The sequence below is a fragment of the Microtus pennsylvanicus genome, chromosome 12 (assembly GCF_037038515.1).
Source record: "Microtus pennsylvanicus isolate mMicPen1 chromosome 12, mMicPen1.hap1, whole genome shotgun sequence".
NCBI lineage: Eukaryota > Metazoa > Chordata > Mammalia > Rodentia > Cricetidae > Microtus > Microtus pennsylvanicus.
Window position 1 is genome coordinate 35,716,368 of NC_134590.1, and position 24,187 is coordinate 35,740,554.

A 24,187-nucleotide genomic window follows, 5' to 3' on the forward strand; every position below is an offset into this window, starting at 1 on the left:
CCAAACCATGTGCGCAGAGGTCAGAGGACAACTTAGAGTGGTCAGTTCTCCCCTTCCGTGTGGGTCCTGGGCTTCCAACTCAGCCATCTCAGCATTAAAAAAAAAATTGTGTGCTTTCCCATTTACGTTTTAAATTTATGTATGTTTACTTTTTTTTTTTTTTTTGGTTTTTTGAGACAGGGTTTCTCAGTAGTTCTGGAGCCTTTCCTGGAACTAGCTCTTGTAGACCAGGTTGGCCCAAACTCACAGAGATCCACCTGCCTCTGCCTTCCGAGTGCTGGGATTAAAGGTGTGCGCCACCACCTGGCTCATTTTACTTATTTTTATGTGTATGTTCTCCTGCATGTGTCTATATGAAGTGTGTGCCTGGTGTCCAGGGAGGGTAAAAGAAAGCATCAGATCCCTTGGAACTAGAGTTATGGATGGCTGTCAGCCATCATGTGTGTGCTGGATACTAAGCCCAGGTCCTCTCCAAGAGCAGTAAGTGCTTTTAATGTCTGAGACACATCTACAGCCCTGTGTTTGCTGTCTCGTGATGAATTATTTGTAGTGGTTGTTTTCACTTGGACTAATGTCATATTCCCCTTTTATGCCGTGTGCACCAAGAATGTACAAACTTTGCTAAACAGATACATGTCCCATTCTTTAGGACTTCTGTGACTAAGTACAAATAGAAACTTGAGGATGTCAGGATGTCAGCCCCTGTTACTGGAGGGGTTGTGTGAGCCATAGTGTGGGTGCTGGGAACTGAGGCACATTTGTAACCACTGGGCCACCTCTCCAGCCTTTACTGTTAAGGTACAGTTGCAATGCTTATAGAATTTCCTATACAATAGACTCGATTTTGCCCCTTGTCCCACAAAGCCTAAAAACTATCTGCTGTTTGACCTTTGAGAAAAGTTGCAGACCTCTGGACTCATGTTGGCTTGAGGACTAACCCTTATTTATAAGACTTCTGAGAATGAGTTTAGGATTAGAGTTTGCTCTAATCCATATCTGCTTGTCAATAGGATTATAAACTCAAAGATGAGCCGGGTGATGGTGGCGCACGCCTTTAATCCCAGCACTTGGGAGGCAGAGGCAGGTGGATATCTGAGAGTAGGAGGCCAACTTGTTCTGCAGAGCAAGTTATAGAATAGCCAGGGCTGCACAAAGAAACCCTATCTCAAAACAAAAAAAGCAGCAAAAGAAAGCTTTAGGTACTCACTCCTTTTTTAGTTGCAGGAAGCTTCTGTCCTAGAGTAGAAAAGTAAATAATTATTGCAGAATACAGTTATAGTTCAAAAGGTAGAAAAATTGGAAGTGGAAGAAAATGGGTCAAAGACAGGAAGCCTTGGAAGTCTTCTGTGACGGGAAGAAATACGTGATTCAGCATATAAGTGGGCACAGCAATTTGAGACCCTTTGGCCTTCTACTGTGTAGAATTAAAAAACACATTTTTTAAAAAAGAAAGTATGTTCAACATAAAGCCAGCCACACTGAACCTTATAGAAGAGAAAGTGGGAAGTACACTTGTAGGCATTGGCACAGGGAACCACTTCCTAAATATAACCCCAGTAGCACAGACACTGAGAGAAACAATAAATGGGACCTCTTGAAACTGAAAAGCTTCTGTAAAGCAAAGGACACAGTCAAAAAGACGAAACGACAGCCTACAGAATGGGAAAAGCTCTTCACTAACCCCATATCAAACAGAGGTCTGATCTCTAAAATATACAAAGAATTCAAGAAATTGGGACACCAAAAGATCAATATGAAAGAAAATATATTTTTTAAAGGTGGTTTGTTTTTGTTTTTGTTTTTGGCTTTTCGAGACAAGGTTTTTCTGTAGCTTTGGAGCCTGTCCTGGAACTTGTTCTGTAGACCAGGCTGGCCTGGAACTCAAAGAGATCTGCCTGCCTCTGCCTCCTAAGTGCTGAGATTAAAGGTGTGTGCCCCCACCGCTAGAAGCAAGCAGAGGCATGGCTCCTTTAAGAGCGGTTTTCCTGATTCAGCAGTAGCAGAAAAAAGCCATGGTTTTGAAATGCTGGCTTTCTGGGCTGTGCTGCCAGCATGAACTCTTATTTCTGGCAGTCCTGCTAAAGAGCATTTGAGTGGGGTCTGTGAGCAGACTGCTACAACTTGCTTACTGGCAACATAGACTGGCTGTGTGCCTAAAAATGGGGCTATGAGCATGGCTCTCAGAGGCAGCAAACAGCTCCACCATGCTGGACTGAATGAGGCAAGCAGGCAATGCCGTATTTTCCTTAGCAATGCTGCCGATTAAGTTCATAAGAAGGACTTAGCATTTTAAGGAGTGCTCCTGGACAGCAAAGAATTACAGATACACAATAGGACAGATTCAGACATAAAAGACTTCTAAATGGGTCACAGTGTTGCATAAATGTGCATAGGCTTGGGAAAGAGAAGAAAAGAAGTAAATGTTTTTTTTAAAAAAAATAGTCTTAAAGAGACAGGGTACAGACAGTCAAAAATAAAGAAAAAGTAATAAAGACAAGCCACATAAAGATGGAAAATTCACAGAGAATCTGGATTATGTATGTTATTGTATTTTCTTTGAATTTTTTGACTGTGAGGGAGCTAAGTACAAAGAGACATCTCATTATATGAGCTAAACCAACATATGTATTTCAAAGGTATTTTGAATTCAAAATTTGAGTCTAATGATACATTGCTTTGGAAAAGACGTTCTTTTTTTTTTTTTCCACAAAAGTTGAGAACCTGTAGATTGCTTCCAGACTAATATGGTTTGATGGACTATGAGCCCCCTGAAAGATTGCCTTGAACACCACTCAAAAAAATTACTTCACCCAATAAACAGCAGGACGCAGTTTGGAGAGAACTACACCCATATTCCCAAATATTGTTTATAAATGTTGGTTTACATTTAAAGGGGCATATGCTATAGAGATTTGCATTGGTATGGATCTTGGTTTATTGATACAAATTTAAGGTCAATTTTGTTATATGTATATTTCTGTTCTTGATTAAGGTATTGTGTTTGTGCAGCTCCTTTTAAAAATGTAATGTATAATTAATAAAGGTCAATAGATAATCATCTATAACAGTCAAGCTTGTAGTTATGTTAGATTTTCTAGATGTACAGAGATATATTTCAGATACATAGGTATTCTTCAAATCTTTCAAAGACTATAGAATATGACATTTAAAATCTGCTCCTGGCAACACTAGTTACTTCACGAAGAAGATGGGCCAAGCAGTGGTGGCACATGCCTTTAATCCCAGCACTCTGGAGGCAGAGGCAGGAGAATCTCTGTGAGTTCAAGGCTAGCCTGGTCTATAAGAGCTAATTCCAAGGCAGGCTTCAAAGCTACAGAGAAACTCTGTCTTGAAAAAAGAAAAAAAAAAAAGAGGAAGATGGGTGTAGTAATAAGAGCGGCGGGGCTGCGTCCCCAGCACCCCGCCGCCCGCACGGCTAGCTTTACCGGAAATAATTACACGGACACTGTATTCTTTTAATCACTGTTTGGCCCATTTCTATCTAGCCTCTTCTAGGCTAATTCTCGCACCTGGACTAGCCCATTTCTAATATTCTATGTAGCACAGCTAGGTGCGCTTACCGGGAAGATTCTAGCCTACGTCCATCCTGGGTCGAGCTTCATGGCGTGTGTCTGCCCAGGAGCCGGGCATGGCGTCTCTGCTCCAGAGAGCAGCTGACGAGTCTGAGCTCACTTCCTCTTCCTCCCAGCATTCTGTTCTGTTTACTCTTCCCACCTATGTTTTAACCTATGAGGGCGAGCCAAGCAGTTTATTTTTTAACCAATGACCTTCCTCCATCAGATGGGCATCAAAGAGGCTCCTTATGGAGTTGATTAGCCATTTGGGCAAAAATCTGCTCTTGCCTGGACTGCTTAATGAACTGAACATGCATGACCCGCAGAGAAATGACTGCTAAACTTGCCTAAAGGTGAGATGATCCTTGGGGTTCGTGCTTCATGAAAGAGTCTGCAAAACATTCTACAGGACACAGAAAAAAGTGACTGACAATATAGGCAGAACTGTCTTTGAAATTCCTGTTTCATGGAAAAGTCTGCCAGATACTATGGGCTTGTGGGCTGAAGACTGGATGCCCCAATGATACAGAAGAACTTTGGGTGACTGTTCAGGCAGCGAGATGTCTCTCTCAATTCTAGAGTTTTTGAAGTTGCTTACAATGCACTTCCTGTTTACTCAGGTAATATATCCTTCTGGAGTCTTTGATGGAGTTAAAGAATTTATAGTTATAGTTTTCCTTAGTCATGATAAAAGATAAAGTAGATATAAATATTGTAACTGTAATTATTGCTTGATACCTGTTTTGTTAGAAGTAATTTTACTATGTTAAAGTTAAAACCATTTTTATTTAAACAGAAAAAGGGAGATGATGTGTGATTTCTCTCTGTATGCTGTGAATACCATAGGTTAATTTTGAGCCCATAGCAGTGCAGAGCCCACAAAGAGCTAGGCAGGGAAAACTAAAGTGAATGCTGAGAAAGAAGGGTGGAGTCAGAGAGACACCATGTAGCCCCACTGGAGACAGACTTTACCCAGTAAGCCACAGCCACATGGCCATACACAGATTAATACAAATAGGTTAATTTATAAGAGTTAGCCAATAAGAATCTAGAGCTAATGGGCCAAGCAGTGATTTAATTAATATAGTTTTCTGTGTGATTATTTTGGGGCTAAGCAGCTGGGAACAAACTTGCAGCCTTGTTACTATACACCAGGACCACAGGCTCTACCCCAAGGGAAGGGTGGGAAGGGAACTGACTGACTGTGGGACCAGCTGTAGATCTATCTTAAACAACCCTCCAATTGTCTCCATTCCTAGACTCCACAGAGTGGGAAGCAGCCTGGCATTTATAGTTAGACCATCATAGCCTAAGGGTTCAAAGAACAGACAGGGTAGGAAATGAGGACGCGGCATGGAGACAAATAGAGCAATGGACCCATCCCTCCCAATCTCATACGTTTTTTTAATATTCACCAAGTCCAGGTCTAGCATGGTGGCGCTCACCTTTAATCTCAGCACTCGGAGTTCAAGGGTAACCTGATCTACAAAGTGAGTTCCAGGATAGTCAAAGCTACACAGAGGAACCCTGTTTCAAAAAACCACACACACAAATCACTGAGTCCAATTTGGCTTCCCATATCTTCATGGGTGTTGAGTCATTCACTGGAGCAGAGATTCTCAACCTGTGGGTCAAGTGCCCCTTGGAAGTCACATATCAGATATCCTGCATATCAGATATTTACTTATAATTCATAAGAGTAACAGAATTAGGGGGCTGGAGAGATGGCTCATCAGTTAAGAGCATTACTTATTCTTTCAAAGGTCCTGAATTCAATTCCCAGCAACCACATGGCGGCTCCCAACCATCTGTAGTGGGATCTGCTGCCCCCTTCTGGCATAAAGTCAGGCATGCCAATGGAGATTCATATATAACATAAATAAATAAATCTTTTTGTTTAAAAAAAGTAGAATTAGTTATGAAGTAGCAATGAAATAAATTAGTTGTTTTAGTTTTTCTTTTTTATTTTTTTCGGTTTTTTTTTTTTTGAGACAGGGTTTCTGTGTAGCTTTGAAGCCTGTCCTGGAACTCACTCTGTAGACCAGGCTGGCCTGACAGGGATCCATCTGCCTCTGCCCCTTGAGTGCTGGGAATAAAGGCGTGCACCAGCACTACCTGACACAATGAAATAAATTTATGGTTGGGAACTGTATTAAAGGGTCGCATCATGGGCTGGAGACATGGCTCAGAGGTTAAGAGCGTTGCCTGCTCTTCCAAAGGTCCTGAGTTCAATTCCTGCAACCACATGGTGGCTCACAACCATCTGTAATGAGGTCTGGTGCCCTCTTCTGGCCAGCAGGCATACACACAGACAGAATATTGTATACATAATAAATAAATAAATAAATAAATAAATAAATAAATAAATAAATAAATAAAGGGTCGCATCATTAGGAAGATTGAGAATCACTGTTCTATGGAGACCACACCCCTGAAGAAAACTGACATTCCCCCTCCCCGCAGCTATCAACTGTCAGTAGCTCCTCAGCTGCCGACACTAGTGGGGCTCGTGAGCCATTCCCAGCTCCACACTGTGATGCTGACTGACTTGGTCCTGCCTGTGCAGGTCTTTTAAAGAGATGTGTTATTATCATGTGCCACTGAGTTCATATGTGCAGGTGCACACGTTCCTCTAACTCTAGTCCAGAAGACACCTCCACAGGCATGTGTACTGCACACACACACAGTCCAGAAGACACCTCCACAGGCATGTGTACTGCACACACAGTCCAGAAGACACCTCCACAGGCATGTGTATTGCACATACACACAGTCCAGAAGACACCTCCACAGGCATGTGTACTGCACACACACACAGTCCAGAAGACACCTCCACAGGCATGTGTACTGCACACACACACACACACACAGTCCAGAAGACACCTCCACAGGCATGTGTACTGCACACACAGTCCAGAAGACACCTCCACAGGTATGTGTACTGCACACACACACAGTTAGTCCAGAAGACACCTCCACAGGTATGTGTACTGCACACACACACAGTTAGTCCAGAAGACACCTCCACAGGCATGTGTACTGCACACACACACAGTTAGTCCAGAAGACACCTCCACAGGCATGTGTACTGCACACACACAGTTAGTCCAGAAGACACCTCCACAGGCATGTGTACTGCACACACAGTCCAGAAGACACCTCCACAGGCATGTGTATTGCACACACACACAGTCCAGAAGACACCTCCACAGGCATGTGTACTGCACACACACACAGTCCAGAAGACACCTCCACAGGCATGTGTACTGCACACACAGTCCAGAAGACACCTCCACAGGCATGTGTATTGCACACACACACAGTCCAGAAGACACCTCCACAGGCATGTGTATTGCACACACAGTCCAGAAGACACCTCCACAGGCATGTGTACTGCACACACACACACACACAGTTACTCCAGAAGACACCTCCACAGACATGTGTACTGCACATACACACACACACAAATAAGTAAAAATAAGTCATTTAAAAAAAAAGAAATGTCGAGACAGGCAGTGGTGACGCACATATTTAATCCCAATCTCAGCACTCGGGAGGCAGGGGCGGGCGGATCTCTATGAGTTCGAGGCTAGCCTGGTCTACAGAGCGAGTTCCAGGACAGGCTCCACAGAGACTGAGAAACCCTATCTTGAAAAACAAAACAAACAAACAACAAAGAAAGCCAGAAATGTCATAATTATAGATCTATTACTGTGATTTATGAGATCTTCTGAACGTTGTTAATGTAACAGCAAACTGTTCAAGATGTTCTATGATTCTATCATCACAATGACAAGGACAAGGAAAGGGGCAAGAAGTTAAATGAATTATCATTAAATGTATACCTTACAGATTTTTTCTTTTCTCTTCTTTTCTTCTTTAATTTTTTTTTGGGGGGGGGATTGGGTCTTACTCAGGTAGCTGGGGATGGCCTGAGAGGAATTACAGCTACCTGCTCCTGTTCCTGGACCAGACACCAGACACTGCAGACACAACAGCGTTGGTCGGATGCACAGTAATTCTGAAAGGCTGGCACCAACTGGAAGTAAAATCTTCAAATTCCTGTAATTCTGAAGGTCTTGGCTAAACTTTAGAAGCTTTCGTTTTTCTTTTAGCCACTAGATTTTTCAGGAAAAATTCACCTATTTGGGAAAAATAGAATACATTAATGTCATCTTGAAACAAGCAGCAACAAGCTGCTACTTCAGAAACACCCACCTCCCCACACACAAAGAAGGATTGTATGTACTGGCTTGCCCTCCTCTCAAATCTCAAAGGCACTATTTTTATCACCTAAATACTCCATATCTTTTAAATTTTCCCCTACTAGCCGGGCGATGGTGGCGCACACCTTTAATCCCAGCACTCGGGAGGCAGAGGCAGGCGGATCTCTGTGAGTTCGAGACCAGCCTGGTCTACAGAGCTAGTTCCAGGACAGGCTCCAAAGCCACAGAGAAACCCTGTCTCGAAAAACCAAAAAAAAAATAATAATAATAAAATAAAAAATAAATAAATAAATTTTCCCCTACTGTTTTGATTTGATTTTTTATTATATTTTTTGAGATTATAATACTTTACCACACCTCCCCTTCCCTTTTCTCTCTCCATAACAGCAAAGGCTACTCAGGGACCAAAAAGAATTGCTCTCAACTGTTGTTCCTTGCAATACCCAAGTGTTATGCAAGACGACCAGAGCCTGCGTGTCTGCTTCTGCACGTTCACCCTGCCGTGAGTGCTAACTACTCTTCGTTCTATAAAGTGCTGCCGTAGGCACAGGGCATTTCAGAGAGCTGCCTGTCTGTCATTAGCCTGAACATGATGTTTATAAAGCCGACCTCATGCAGCTGAGCACTCGGGTGGGATCTGGTTGAATGTAATGGGCGCCTGTCCCCATCTGAGCCGAGCCTGAGCTACACATCCCTCTCAGCCCACGAGGCTCCATTTAGTTCAGCATGCGTCAGAGGAGCTCGGTGCTTGACTTTATGAGTTGGTCAGCTCCCCTCTGCTACCATACAGGCACAATCAGAATGCCACCACCACATCCAAACCCAATCACCAAGGATCCTGAGCCTCTTGTCTACACTGCTCAGTCCTTCACCGAAATCTGGTAGACACAGAACTGACATCACCAGACTGAAATCTGGTGTGAAATCTGCGTTCAATGCTCAATACACCAGAATTCAATCTTTCAGTAGTGACTTTACAAATACTAAAGAGTCACAATTCACTTCCTTACAAATATTAGATTTCCCTTTAAGTACTACTTAATGCTGACCATGGTTGTTCACACCTTCAATCTCAGCACTTGGAGGCACAGGCAGGCCTGAGTTCCAAGTCAGCAAGGACTGTATAGTGAGACCCTGTCTCAAAAATTAAAAAGTAGGGGCTGGAGAGATGGCTCAGAGGTTAAGAGCACTGCCTGCTCTTCCAAAGGTCCTGAGTTCAATTCCCAGCAACCACATGGTGGCTCACAACCATCTGTAATGAGGTCTAGTGCCCTCTTCTGGCCTTCAGGCACAACGCAGAAAGAATATTGTATACATAATAAATAAATAAATACTTTTAAAAAAATTAAAAAGTAAATAAAAATAAGAAGCTGGGTGGTGGTGGTGTACACCTTTAATCCCAGCACTTTGGAGGCAGAGGCAGGTGGATCTGTGAATTGGAGGCCAGCCTGGTCTACAGAGCTAGTTCCAGGACAACCAGGGCTACATAGAGAAACCCTGTCTTAAAAAAACAAAACTAAATATATAAATAAAGTCACCTGCCATGCACATAAAAAAGGCAAAAATAAAATAAATGTTACTCTAGGGTGCTCACTTCTAGAAACTGACTTCTGGCTTCTGTATGTATTTCAACTTGTCAATCATCCTGCTCCACCCTCACCTCTAGTTATATATGTGTGTAAGCCTTCACAGTCTGTCAGTCAGTGCTGAGCCAAAGTCTTAGGTTTTTTAATAATTCTTTGAGAATCCCATATATGAATATAATACATTTTGAGTCCTCTCCACCCTTCCCCCAACTCCTCCCACACACACCCAACTTCATGTTTTCTTTTACTACTTAAAAAAAAAATAACCTAGAATTCAAATTCTTGGCCTTTATAAGTAGGATAAACTATTCATAAAAATATCTTAAATTTCTTTTCTTTCTTCCTATTTGGCTTTTTTAAACAGGAGTCTCATGGAGCCCAAGCTGGCCTCAAAGCGGAGGGTGGCCTGACCCCCTTCCCAAGTGCTATGATTACAAGTGTGCACCATGCCCAGCTCACTTAAATTCCTTTATAGGGATACTGAGTACCGCTGTCAAATGAACACACATTTTCCAGAAAACAGTACCCATGCTCTGCATGCGCTGTTGTTTCTGGAAGATCCGCTACTGAAGGCACCTGGGCAGTAACTGACTGTACAACTCTCTGCTCCTGTCAATGGCTGCAGGACCGAGAGCAGCAGGCAGAGTGCACAGACAGTGGGCCTGGAGAGCACCCTCTGTCTGTGACCCCACAGAGAGCACAGACAGGTGAGCCTGGAGAGCACCCTCTGTCTGTGACCCCACAGAGTGCACAGAGACAGGTGGGCCTGGAGAGCACCCTCTGTCTGTGACCCCACAGAGTGCACAGAGACAGGTGAGCCTGGAGAGCACCCTCTGTCTGTGACCCCACAGAGTGCACAGAGACAGGTGAGCCTGGAGAGCACCCTCTGTCTGTGACCCCACAGAGTGCACAGAGACAGGTGGGCCTGGAGAGCACCCTCTGTCTGTGACCCCACAGAGTGCACAGAGACAGGTGGGCCTGGAGAGCACCCTCTGTCTGTGACCCCACAGAGTGCACAGAGACAGGTGAACCTGGAGAGCACCCTCTGTCTGTGACCCCACAGAGTGCACAGAGACAGGTGAGCCTGGAGAGCACCCTCTGTCTGTGACCCCACAGAGTGCACAGAGACAGGTGAACCTGGAGAGCACCCTCTGTCTGTGACCCCACAGAGTGCACAGAGACAGGTGGGCCTGGAGAGCACCCTCTGTCTGTGACCCCACAGAGCCAAGCTGTGAACGACGCTCCAGGAAAAGACAATCTCCTTTTATTCCCCTGACAGCCGACAACCACCTATTGCAATTTGCTTTAGAACTTTGGTGGTTTGGGGTGGAACATTAATGGAAATTAATTCTAAAAAGAAGCAGCACCCGAGGCGAACTTACCTGCTTTATATGAAGAGCGCACCAAAGGGCCACTTGCAGTGTAATGAAATCCAAGCTCATTTCCTACTTTTTCCCAGTACTTGAACTTCTCAGGAGTAACGTACTCTTCAACCTTGATGTAAAGAATCTCTTCAGAACAGATTCCAGAATGCTAAGTAACTCTGCTTCTATATAAAGTCTATGTACTCGGAAGGGCTCGGCTTTTATCCAACCCCCTCCCCATGTACATGTTGCTGGCCTCTATCAGAGCATAACCACAGAGGACTCAGAGAGGAGAGAATGTTACCTTGTACTACATTAGCTGTTCTAAAGGGGAAAAATGAGAGTACAAAGATTACTTATGTTTTTCTTTCATGTATTAGTAGTAGAAGCAAGAATTGGTCCTTCCTGTAAGATTCCGTGTGTGTGTGTGTGTGCGCGCGCATGCGCGCGCACATTTTTGTGGATGCTTGTGTACATGTGTATAGGCCATCGACAACCTTGGAAGTCATTCCTCAGACATTCCACCTTCTTTTGCTACAGGACCCTCAGTGGCCTGGAACTCTTAAGTAGGTCAGGCTGGCTGGCCATCAAGCCCCAGGAATCTACCTGTGTCTGTCTCACCTGTGCAGGGATTATAAGCACACGCCACTGTCTGGCTAAAAGACAACGTGGGTTCTGGGACGTGAACTCAGTCTGCAAGCACCCTAATGCCACTCTAAGTCTGATGGAGGAAGGTCATTGGTTAAATAAAAAGATACTGCTTGGCTCTCATTGGTTAGGAAATAGGTGGGAGGAGTAAACAGAACAAAACGCTGGGAGGAAGAGGAAGTGAGGTCAGACTCCGCAGCTCTCTTCTCGGGAGCAGACACCTCAGAGAGAGATGCCATGCCCCGCTCCCGGGCAGACACACGCGATGAAGCTCCGACCTAGAATCTTCCCCGTAAGACCGGTGCTCACAGATTATTAGAGATGGGTTGATCGGTATATCAGAATTAGCCAGTAAGGGCTAGAGCTAGAGGGCCAAGCAGTGATTAAAACAATACAGTGTCCGTGTAATTATTTCGGGTAAAGCTAGTCGGGCAGGCAGCTGGGGTGTTGGGGATGCAGCCCCGCCACCGCTCCATATTACTACATAAGTCCCCTTATAAGATGCCTGAGGACAAGACTAATTTAATTCATCTGTGTCTCATGTTTAGCACTGTACATGGCACATGTTTTATTTTGGTTTGTCTGTCTGTCTGTCTGTTTGGCAGTCCTAATGGTTGGACTAGGACCTCACACATACTAGGCAAGTGCTCTACCACTGAGCAACAGCCCGAACGTGCTATAGGACATGATAGTACTCAACACAATTTTCTCCAGTACATATACACTCTATTACAGAAACAGACACCTGCCTTCCTTTGCAGGATCACCAAATGCAAAATCTCCCAACCTTTAACTTTCTCTGTATGTCCACTTGACTCGAACAACTGGGGAGCAGTAAGTCACTGCTTTATGTGGGCAAGAAGATGGAAACTTGCACACACAGAACATTATACTAAAAAGCTAATAGCTTCTTATTCTTACCTGTGGACAGTGAAGATTTACTTCAAATTACTAAGAAAATATTTGGCAACTCAAGACACTTGTACCTTAAGATGGCGCTTCGTTGGCTGCATATACTGTCCTAGAGTTAAACAGTCCACATCGGCTGCGCGGAGTGCTGAAAGGGAAGAACAGCAAGGATTCCAGCAGCAGCTGTTTCAGGCACAGCTACAGACTAAGCACAGGTCCCGCGAGGACAGCTCCCACCCTGTGTGCTCTGTCACCACAGGCAATGACAGGCGGGAGGAAACCCAGTCATTCAGAAACACATGAGCCAGGGATGCTGGTGGGAATTGGAAACACAGAATGGTTACCACTGTAGTGTGAAACCGGGAGACAGAAAGAAAAACTCAAGGCTGGATAGGCTGGCGCACGCCTTGAGTCTCAGCACTCAGGAGGCAGAGGCAAGTGCATTTCTGAGTTTGAAGCCAACCTGGCCTCAGTGCAAGTTCTAAGACAGCTGGAGCTACACAAATACTCAAAACAAAAAAAAAAAAGAAAAAGAAAAAGAAAAAAAAAAAGAAAGAAGAAAGCCACTTACTGCTATCAAATAGAAGCCATGCCCATGCCTGGCTGTACTTTTCCTTCTCTTGAGTGTGTCTCTAGTCATCCCCATGCTTAAGTCTATGTAAAAAATCTTTTTTTCTTTGTTTTTCTGTTTTTGGTGACTGAAAAGGTGCTAGGAACCGAATTCTTATATATTTGGTTGTTAGCCTGGCCTTTAATGGCTGAGCCATCATTCCAGCCCTACCACCTAAAATCTTTTCTTAATAAACTCCAACTCTGGGCTGGAGAGATAGCTCAGCGGTTAAGAGCATTGCCTGCTCTTCCAAAGGTCCTGAGTTCAGTTCCCAGCAACCACATGGTGGCTCACAACCATCTGTAATGAGATCCGGTGCCCTCTTCTGGCCTGCAGACATACAGACAGAATACTATATACATAATAAATAAATAAATAAATATTAAAAAAAAATAAACTCCAACTCTGCCTTTAAAAAAAAAAGGTGAAGGAACAACTATCCTAAGGTAAAAAGAGTCAAACGTGCTGCCTGGGCTTTGCCCTGGTGAGCAGGCTGTGCTCCCAGAGTGTGACTTGGCCTGTGACATATCAGAGTCTTTCTTTTTCAGTTGTACTTGGTAGGCAAGCGCTCTACTACTAAGCTAAAGCCACAGCCTTCAGAATCTCATCCACCAGAGCCTGGTGCCGAACTGGCTTTCCACACCACTCAATGACAGAGTGCAATCTCGTTCTCACTGGAACAGGCGAGGACAAGGACTAAAGATCCCTGTGTTAAGCACCACGCACACCGTTCCATGATGATAAAGAAGGCCGAATGCTCCTGCAGGCCTACAGCTGCACGCCAGGTACGCTGTTCTCACCGTCACCTGCGCTTAAGACTATGGAGGAAGCATGCATTTAACAGGCTCTTTAAATGGAGTTCCGGCTACCACTGAACGTTAAAGGAAAGGGTTTCTGGTTTTCAATGTCTTTACCTTTCATCGTTGCATGGACTTGTTCATCCGTTTCACCTAGGCCCAGCATTATTGATGTTTTGGAAACAATATCAGGCTGAACTTTCTTAGCATGTTTCAATACACGAAGAGACTGGTCAAAATTGGCCCGGGGGTCACGAACTTTCCTGGAAAATGGGCAGCTTTCAGTGACAAAGCAAGTTCAACCAGAAAGCACATTCTAGAACAGTGCTCTCAACCTTTCACAGGGGTAGCCTAAGACCACTGGATCTCACATTATGATTCATATCAGTAGCAAAACAATAGTTGTGAAGTAGCAATGAAAATAATTTTATGGCTGGGACCACTATAACATGAGGAAGTGTATTGAAGGGTCCCAGCATCAGGAAGGAGGAGAAACACTGCTCTGGAACACGTGACCCACAGTTAGTGAGCATCTGTACCAGTGGAACATGTGTGCACAGAGGTAATTAACGTGGGAAAGAAAACGAGGCCTCACTGGCTTCCTAGATATATCAACTTTTCAGGCCTCTCAAGCCTGGGACAGAGAAGCCCAGACTGGAAGCTACTCGGTTTATACACTGAAAACTGAGAACCTGAAGCTCAAAATTAGAATGACCTTTAGCAAGAAAAGAAACTGGACAAAAGACAGACAAACCCCACTCTGAGGACAAGACGTTGAAACTTTTATGTGCTTTTCTTTCCTGCAGGTTGGGCTGCCCTCTGCTGGCACGTAGTAACACTGCAGGTTTGGAGGAAAAAGCATTCTGGGATTTTCGCTGGAAAGGGTAAGTTTCTGAAGTGAAATCACAAAGACTGGCACCCACTGCTGACGATCTCACCACAGACTGGGTGGCGACCCTTCAACATGGCCAAACCACCGTGGCTTAAATGAGAAGGAATGCAAAGGGATAATAGAAGACCAGAGCTTAGTTGACTTCTAATGCAGCCTATGTTCTGTATTTTTGTTTTGTTTTAATTTAAATAAGAGGCAGGGAGTTGAAGAGATGGCTGAGCGGTTAGAACTGACTGCTATTCCAGAGGATTCAGGTTCAAGTGCCAGTACCCACAGGACGTTAATAAGTGTGTAACTCTAGTTCCAAGGGATAAACACCCTCTGGCCTCTGGCCTTCCAGGGCACTGCATGCACACAGTGCACAGCAGTGCACCCATATATAAGGAAAACAACAAACAAACAACAAGAACAGTACGTTATCTTGTGACTCGCACACACACACAAATGTAAGTTTAAAAAGAGCAATTTAAAAAACCTCCATAAAACTGACAGTATAGAAAGCTAACACTTTGTGGGGCAGTCACGCTAACGCTAACTATGTTGGTCTTGAACTTGCAACCCTTTTGCCTCAGCCTGTGTGCTGGCTAGGATGACAGCTGTGTGCCACTACACTTAGCAAGGTGGACTTCAAACATTTGTCTTTATTGTTTATTTTCTCGGAGGCGGGCATGTCAGAGAGCAGCTGGGTGTTGTTTGGGTTTCTATCTGAGACAAGGTCTGACTATGTAGCCTTGGCTGGCCTAGAATGTGAAATGTAGAACAGGCTAGCCTAAAACTTAGAGACTAGAGACCCACCTGCTTCTGTCTCCTGGATGCTGGGATTAAAAGTATGCACTATTATTCTTGGTTTGGGGTTTTTTTGTTTGTTTGTTTCGTTTTGTTTTTTTAAAGAGCCACTTCCGCCCGGCGAGTCTGTCTACTTTTTTCTTCTGTTTCAGAGTCTGTCTATTTATTAAGAGGTTTAAAACAGTGGTTTTTCTGATACATCACTTTTCATTTGAGAAATATTTTGGAAAAGAAAGGAATTCAGTGCATCTGCAACAATAATGCTGCTAGAAAACAGTAAAGATGTCATTACGTGTCATTAAAACATCATAGGTCGGGTGGTGGCGGTGCACACCTTTAATCCCAGCATTGGGAGGCAGAGACAGGTGGGTCTCTGTGAGTTCGAGGCCAGCCTGGTCTACAGAGTGAGTTCCAGATCAGCCAAGACTACACAGCGAAACCCTGTCTCAAAACAACAACAAACAAAAACTGAAAACCGTCGACAACATTCGCATAGATATTTATAGGTGTAACACAATACACAGTGACAGCAGCTGTCATTACTGGCTAAAACATCATGGGTGATGTTTGCACGTTTTTTAAAAAGACTTTTCTTTTTAATTATATGTCCACGTGTATGCTCGTGTGTGGGTGTGCGCACAAGTGCAGCTGCACTCTACCAACTTCCAAGGCCATGGGAACACCGTGGAGCTGCAGTGACAGGAACTGAACTCTAGTCTCTACGAGCATATGGGCTCTTAATCACTGAGCCATCTTTCTAGCCCTTGGTCACTCACTTTTGGTGGTTATCTTTTCTGATTTTTTTTTATTAACTTATGGAGGAAGGACAAAATGAAGATCAAGAGAGAAAGGAAAGGAAAGGGGGAAGGGAAACAAAGGAGCTGCCTTTGTATAAGTCCACTGCAAAGTGAGACCCATAGCATGCTGTGGCCCACGAACATGCAGTCACCTCTGTAATTCCGGAACAGTTTCTACATTGTGCGCGTACACATCTAAGCCCGACAGAGCGACCTTTTCTACTGCTCTCAGATCTCCTCGGAAGTCAGGGGTGAGGCATTCCACAAGGATTTTTGGATTCCTAAAAGAAAAAAAGATAAGCCCAGAACGGAAGAAAAGAGCCGACGGGACTGCTGCCTACACAGCTGTCCCCGCTGGCCCAGGGTGACCGCAGCAGCCCCTGAGCCCTGCTAAGGAGGGCCTGGGCACACCATAGTCCTATGTGAGCAACCGTAGGAAACCCTCAGAGTGGTAAACTGTATTCCATAATGACCAGAGCATCTACCTCAACAGCCATCAGTAGACTCCCACTTAAACCTAATGGGAGTAGGTGATTAAAAAGTAAAATCATTTAAAGGAACCAAAATAAGGCATAAGTATTCTTCTTATTATTTTACTGTTTAGAAAACAAAGTGGGGTATTTCTTCTGTGGATGCAAATGCCATCTGCTTTGACTCTGATTTCTTCTGTAATTCACCAAACACTCCCCTCCTCATCTCCTGTGGGCAAATATCTCACCGTGCTTTCAGCTTTAAAAGCTGTTTCTAGGTTTGCTGAGTCATGAGTTTTTATCTTTAAATGAAGTACCAACAAACATTAATCTTCCTGTTTATACTGTGGCTTTACCTATCTAGTGAGCACTGTAATATGAACTAGGTCACAGAGCAGTCTGCAAACCCAAAGGCAGGATGCAGCAGTTCCCTGAGAATAGAGACGGAGGACCACACTTGGTCCCTTGTGAACAGAAGATGCGGAAAGTTCTTGGTGTGTAACTCGGAAACTGCCTTTAAAAATTACACCTGAGATCCATTAGTAAGTGCCTGTGAAGGAAACTTCGTGAGCTGCAAAATTTTTTGAAGTGTTAAGAATCAGAAAAACTTGGAAATCATTGGAAAAACATGTTAGTACAATAGACATTATACCAGCACCAAGTTCCAGAAACTATTTCGCTCCTTTTGTTTTTAGAGACAAAGTCTCACTATGCAGCCCTGGCTAGCCTGAAGTTCATTATGTGATGTGGGATTCCCCTCTGTTTGCTATCAGTATGTTTTATTACCATTGGTCAATAAAGAAGCTGCTATGACCTATAACAGGGCAAAATATAGCCAAGCTGGAAGAACTATAGAGAGAGAGTGGATGGAATCAGAGAGATGTCATGTATAGGCCGAAGGAACAAAACGCCACCACCAGAACCTTTCCTGTAAGCCACAGCCTCGTGGCAATACACACATTAATAGAAGTGGGTTAGTTTAAGATATAAGAGTTAGCTAGGAATACACCTAAGCTATTGGCCAAGTAGTGTTGTAATTAATATAGTTTCTGTGTGATTATTCTGGTCTGGGCAGCCGGGAAACAAACAAACAGTCTCCGTTTACAATTATGTACACCAGGCTAACCTCAAATTCAGAGATCCCGTCTCTGCACTTAAACACTGGGAATAAAGGTGTGTGCCGCTAATCTGGTGAATTTTGCTCCTTTTTAATCTTTTTGGAATGCATGAGATTTAAAAAAAAAATCCTAGCATTTGGGAGGCAGAGGAGGGTGGTTCTCTGTGGGTTCAAGGCCAGCCTTGTCTATCTATTGAGTTTCAGGGCCCAGGGCTACACAGACTCTGTCTCAAAAGAAAAAGAAAAAAAGAAAGAAAAAGAAAGACAAAGCCCTCAAAATGAATGTGTGTGTCTAAAGTTCCTTAAACACATAACAAACGTGAACAAGTACCTCTCCTTCAGGCACGACACAGTCTTGGCGATGTGCTCAGCTCCCCCGTCGGGCACATCTAGAAAGAAAAGCAGTTATTGCTCAAGCTGTGCCACACCCAGCGGGAGTCACCACGACTCACTACTAACCATCTCGATCCACCGATGTCAGCACAACATAATCCAGACCCCACTCTGCAATTGCTTTGGCCGTATTGTAGGGCTCATTGGCATCCAACGGAGGGGGGTTTCTTGAAGTCTTAACAGAACAAAATCTGCAACCTCTTGTACATGTGTCCCCCATCAACTAAAATAAAAATGTTACAATTCAAATCAGATGACTCTCAGGAATACAACGCCAAAAACATGGCAAAGAACATCAACAGAATGACTCTGTCTATAAGGAATCTGAAATATTCAAAATTAAATACCATATGGTTAAGGAATACAAATTTATGTGGAAAAAGGATCAGGAGGGAGCATATGAATTTTAAATTTTATAATTTAAGGGCCAGTGAGATGACTCACTTGGCAACAAGCATGGTGACCTGAATTCAATTCCCAGACCCCATGCAAAAGTGGGAAGAACAGATGCACAAAGCTGTCCTTTGACTCTCTCTTTCTCTCTCTCTCTCTCTCTCTCTTTTTTTTTTTTTTTTTGAGACAGGGTTTCTCTGTGTAGCCTTAGCTTTAGCTATCCTGAAACTCACTCAGTAGACCAGGTTGGCCTCAAATTCACAGAGGTCCTCCTGCCCCTGCCTCCAGAGTGCTGGGATTAAAGGCGTGCGCCACTGCCTGACAAATTGTTATTTTTTACAGCTTACTCATGGTTTATAAAGACTATTTACTACTTAAAGATCAATAAATATGATTTTAAAATATATTCTTTTAAAATGACATTTTAAATTTATTTTGTCTGTATGGGCATCTGTGTGTGTGGAAACACAAGGACGTCAGAGGACAACTGTAGGAGTTGACTTTTTCCATCCACTGTGTGGGTCCTGTGGGTTGAACTCAGGTCACCAGGCTTGACAGCAGGTGACTCCGCCCCCTGAACCACTGGCTGCCGATATACTCAGTGGGAAGACATCATGCAGATCTGAGGAGAGTGGAGCTGGAAATACAGCTCATTCTTGTTAAATACATGATAGAAAAAAGTGCACAAAAGTTAAATAATTATGAAGAATATCTCCAAACATTGATCCAACACTTCCCCTAAGATACCAAATAGTTAACTACTAGATACATGGAAGAACCAATAATAGACTAATTCAGAGAAGAGTCAAATCACAACAGGTGACAAGATTCTATCACTTCTTTTTCTTTGAAAGTTTCAGGAATTCATATGCAATAAAGATTTCACTGGATGTTCACAGTGCACATCCTTAGGAGGAGGACATAAAATACCCCTGCCTGGACCAAAGCTGTAGAGACTGGGTGGGCCTCATTACCATGATGGTGGCTGTGGCTGTAGCATATTCTCCACCTCCCCAACACTCTCCAATGTTGGGACACCGGGCTTCCTCGCAGACCTGTGAAAAGGGAAACGCAGCAGGTTGAAGAGACCTACCTACCAACAACGGAGCATTAGATGGTCCCAGGTTTGCTTCGTTTTAAGATTATTTTTATTATAATTTTGTATGTATGGGTGTTTTGCCTTCATCTATCTCTGTGTACGACATGCATGCCCAGTGTCAAGCAGTATCCAGAAGAGAGTGTCAGATCCCCTGAAACTGGAGGTAGATATGGTTGTGAGCGGCCATGTGGGTGCTAGGAACTGAACCTGGGGCCTTTAGAAGAGAAAGTAGCCTTGCTCTTAACCACTGAGCCATCCCTCCAGCCCAGTATTACATAATTTAAACTGCCTGTTGTTTCCAATGCATTTCAGAAGAAATATAATGACCTATTGTTTATTTTGAGGGAAAATGTAAAGGGGAGCTAGGGACCAAAGTGCTATCAAACACACTAAGCACGCACTGGGTTATACTCTCAGGCCCTACAGGTCTATGTATGTTTTTTGTTTTCACTTTGGTTTTTTAAGACAGGATTTCTCTGTGTAGCCCAGGCTGTCCTGGAACTCACTCTGTAGACTAGGCTGTCCTCAAACTCACAGAGATCCGCCTGCCTCTGCCTGCCAAGTGCTGGGATAAAAGTGTGCGCCACCACTGCCGGGCTTCACGTACACCATCACTACTGTAGCTCACACTTCACTTTCCCTGCTAAGAGTTACATACTCAGGGCTGGAGAGATGGCTCAGTGGTTAAGAGCATTGCCTGCTCTTCCAAAGGTCCTGAGTTCAATTCCCAGCAACCACATGGTGGCTCACAACCATCTGTAATGAGATCTGGTGCCCTCTTCTGGCCTGCAGACGTACACACAGACAGAATATTGTATACATAATAAATAAATAAATATTTAAAAAAAAAGAGTTACATACTCATCAACCACTTCTTCTTGGTCTGGTCTGGCACCACACATCTTATAACCCAAGCACTTAGGAGGCTAAGACAGGAGAATCACAAGTTTGAGACCAATCAGGGAGCTCCAGCCTATGCTAAATAAGGTTAGACTATATCTCAAAACCTTTTTGTTATAAATATGGAGAGAGAGCATAGACTTGGGTTAAAATCGAGGGGAAACACACTGGCTACTCACTGTGTGGAGATTTAAATTCCGCAATGTAGTTTTCAGCTTATTGTAATTTTTACCCATGGGTATCTCTGTCTTTAACCACGGAGGTAGTCTTAACCTAGGGAAAGCCAAACGAACAACTGCCCGTTACCAACCTCTGGAAGACATGTAGCTTAGCTCTAGCAGCTTTTTCCACATTCTTGGACTCAGTTCCATCACAGGAAGAAGACCAAAGACTCAATCTCAGGTCTGCTCAAGCTGCTTTAGGAAACACTGATAATGGAGTCTAGGGGATGCTATGCTTACAGCTACCTTATGCAAAGGCGCATTGCTATACTATTCTAATTAAAGGACGGATATGTCGTTGAGTGTGTCCTTCCCTGTGAACACTACTGTACCAGGCTTTCTCTTTTGGACCACCAACCAGCTCCCAAATCACAACGTAGAGACTTAGTTATGAATACCTGGCCTTAGCTCTTACTTTAATCTGTTTCTCTTAATCTGTTTTGCTTGTGGGCTTTTTCCCTTTTTTCCCTCTGTATATCTTTTTTTTTAATATTTATTTATTTATTATGTATACAATATTCTGTGTGTGTGACTGCAGGCCAGAAGAAGGCACCAGACCTCATTACAGATGGTTGTGAGCCACCATGTGGTTGCCGGGAATTGAACTCAGGACCTTTGGAAGAGCAGGCAATGCTCTTAACCACTGAGCCATCTCTCCAGCCCCCCTCTGTATATCTTAACTTCACTCCTTCACGTGTCGGGCTGGCAGCTGCCTGGCATCTAGTCTAGGCATGTCCCTCTCTTTCTTCCTCATTTTTTCCTCCTCCTCCTCTCTTGAGCCTACAGTCCTCCTTCTACTTACTCTCTCTGCTCACCAGTCCCGCCTATAACTCTTCAGCTTAGCTATTGGCTGTTCAGCTTTTTATTAGGCCAATCAGGTGCCTAAGGCAGGCAAGATGAGCTGAATGTAACACATCTTCACATTGTTAACAAAGGCAGCGGAAACAAATGGAACACATCTTCACCTCCTTAAAATAATATTCCACAACATAGTACAAACTGCTGCAGTAACTCCAAATAAGGAAAGAGCCCAACTGCACACTATCTACCCTGCATTCTAGATTCTAGTCATTAATAAAGAGAGACAACTTGTTAGCTGTGGTGGTTCATGTCTGTGATGCTAGAATTTAAACCAAAGAGGTAGAAGGATCGGGAGTTCAAAGTCAAATTTAGCTACACAGTAAACCAGAAAACGACAAACTGACAATAACAACAACAAAAGGTGACCTAAAATTTGGAATGGAGGCTATATATACCCTTATTTCCCCCTTCACTTTATTCCCTTGTGATCTAGAAACTGTTTGTAAGTATTTATGAAAATGACCCTGTGGATCCAAACCTCACCATACTTCTGTTACGATTTCTGTTTATTGTGGTACTAGGAATTGAGGCTTCTGCTTGCCAGGCAACCTTTCATCATTAAAAAATAATGAAGATAAAGTAACTGTAGGCTATATGCAAACTTTCTCAGAAAAAGAACAAGTTAGAGCCAGACGCGGTGGCATAGGCCTTTAATCCCAGCACTTGGGAGGTAAAAGCAGGTGGATCTCTGTGAGTTCAAGGCCAGCCTGGTTTACATAGCGAGTTCCAGAACATTCAGGTCTATACAGAGAATCCCTGTCTTGATAAACCAAATAAAATAAATCAATTATTACCTAGAGGAAAGTCTACACTTATCCAATTAGATGCTGGGGTATAAAATGGGAGATCACAGTGTAAAATGATCAGGTCGTTTTAAGAAGGATGAAGAAAAATGGCCAGAGGGCACAGAAACACTAAAACGATGCTAACAGCTTTGCTCGCCTACCCTATTTAGATTTGTCATCACTTCTAGTATCTTTGGTAAGTTTAACATGTCTGAAATTTAAAATCGACAGGGCTTGATTAAAAACAGTGCACAAAATCAAAGGGTGGGATACTAAAATAATATCTAATATTCAGTTACCTTTCTCCTTTCTGGCGCTTTAAATTTCCTTTATATTCATCCCAGGTGCTCTTGTCCGCAAGATCACCAGACACAAAATCTTGAAGATCTGGTCCATTCTGTAAAAATTCCTTTTTTTTATCGGGCAAAGAACTTAATGCTCTAGTCGGATTGTATAAATATCTTCCAAATACCTGCAGAAAAGGTTTATTATAACATTCATTCAGCACACTCTGGAATAATTTAGTTTTAACCCATTATAATACCAAAGCCAAAGGACTGATTCAGAAGTTATGTAAAACGGGTTAAGAGCTCAAACTATGTAGTGTTTGGGTAGTCTTAAAAAGACTCAAGGCAAAAGAACCTCTAACTATGGTGGCTCAAACCTGTAATTCATCACTCAGAGGAGGCAAGGGAAGATTGTCTGGTCTACAAATTTAGTTTCAGGCCAGCGAAAGAGATCTGTGCATCCCCTGCCCCATAGAAAGGGGGTAGGGGTAGGGTACGAGACTAAGAGTTAAAACACTAAATGCAGATTAGAAAATTTTAGGAACTGACTTAACATGTCACATTTTCATGTCTTTTTTCAGACAGAGTTTCTTTGTGTACTCCAGGCTGTGCTGGAACTCGCTCTGTAGACCAGGCTGGTCTCGAACTCACAGAGATCCGCCTGCCTCTGCCTCCCGAGTGCTGGGATTAAAGGCGTGCGCCACCACCGCCCGGCTCAAGTCTTTTATTCTTAAGACAGGCACTAAAAGCATGCTGTCAACAAGTTTAAACTGCAATCATCAGGATATGCCACGGCTGTGACTTTCATTCCTGACGAGCCAGGGCGTTCAGAAAAGGATATCTGGAAAGATTTCCCTAGTTTTGGACTTCGGCTAATCAACAGCGTTCCTGCAGCTCACCCAGGACCCCAGGCTGCGAGCCGCATCCCCGCAGCGTAGAGACATCCCCCAGTCAGGTCTTAGGAGGGTCAAGGGCTCGAGGGACCAGCACTGGCGGAACAGGACGCCGCTAAACACCGGTCGCTTTGCTTATGACAAGTCTTCATCGCCACTGCACGGATCGACCTGATAGCGAGCGACTAGTTCGGCCTTCCGTCGCGCGCTCATGACGTCACCCGTCAGGACCCTGCCGGATTACAAGAACGTGATGACGAAAGACGTTCTCTCTTTGCCCCATCTACTGCGAGGTGAGCAGCTTCCGAGCTCTTCCCCGGGAATCTGAAGCCATCCTCTCTCGGGGGCTCCGGTGGCTTGGGGCCGGTGCCCCGAGTCCTTGTCCCGAGTGTTCCCCAGCACGACAGGCGTCCCCCGGATATGGCGTTGCGGGCTGGACGCCGCGTTCTGGGCTCTCAGGCCTGCCCCGGCCGCAGCCCTACCGCCATGGCCCCCGGGCTGGGCTTGCTACCGTCCCTCCGGGGCCCGCACCTTCCCTGCTCGCTCGCTCCCGGGCCGCCCTTTGTCACGGACCC

General features: G+C 44.1%; 1 protein-coding gene across 2 annotated transcripts; it reads right to left on the minus strand.

Moving 5' to 3' along the window:
- Positions 1–7,093: 7,093 nt before the first annotated feature.
- On the minus strand, positions 7,094–23,762 carry Lias (lipoic acid synthetase). 2 transcript variants are annotated; one of them, XM_075943410.1, is made up of 11 exons: positions 23,619–23,762; positions 22,732–22,904; positions 20,745–20,838; positions 19,541–19,621; positions 18,240–18,396; positions 18,112–18,169; positions 16,346–16,474; positions 13,836–13,981; positions 12,389–12,459; positions 10,773–10,884; positions 7,094–7,720 (listed from the first exon to the last, which is right to left on the minus strand). In XM_075943410.1, exons 1-11 carry the CDS (start codon positions 23,661–23,663, stop codon positions 7,662–7,664), a joined length of 1,125 nt encoding a protein of 374 aa, XP_075799525.1. In that variant the 5' UTR covers positions 23,664–23,762; the 3' UTR covers positions 7,094–7,661. The 2 variants fall into 2 exon arrangements, with proteins under 2 accessions (XP_075799525.1, XP_075799526.1); XM_075943411.1 differs by lacking the exons at positions 18,112–18,169; positions 18,240–18,396; positions 20,745–20,838 and having other exon boundaries at positions 7,279–7,720.
- Positions 23,763–24,187: the final 425 nt, after the last annotated feature.

Bases quoted from the DNA above. Each gene is read 5' to 3' on its own strand.
- Lias (XM_075943410.1), bottom strand. From the start codon at position 23,663: ATGTCTCTACGCTGCGGGGATGCGGCTCGCAGCCTGGGGTCCTGG. The intron at 18,397-19,540 runs GTAATGAGGCCC...TTTTTATTTTAG, and splicing joins CAGCCACAGCCACCATCATG to TTGATGGGGGACACATGTAC. The intron at 12,460-13,835 runs GTAAAGACATTG...CTTCCCTTTCAG, and splicing joins AGTCCATGCAACGATGAAAG to CACTCCGCGCAGCCGATGTG.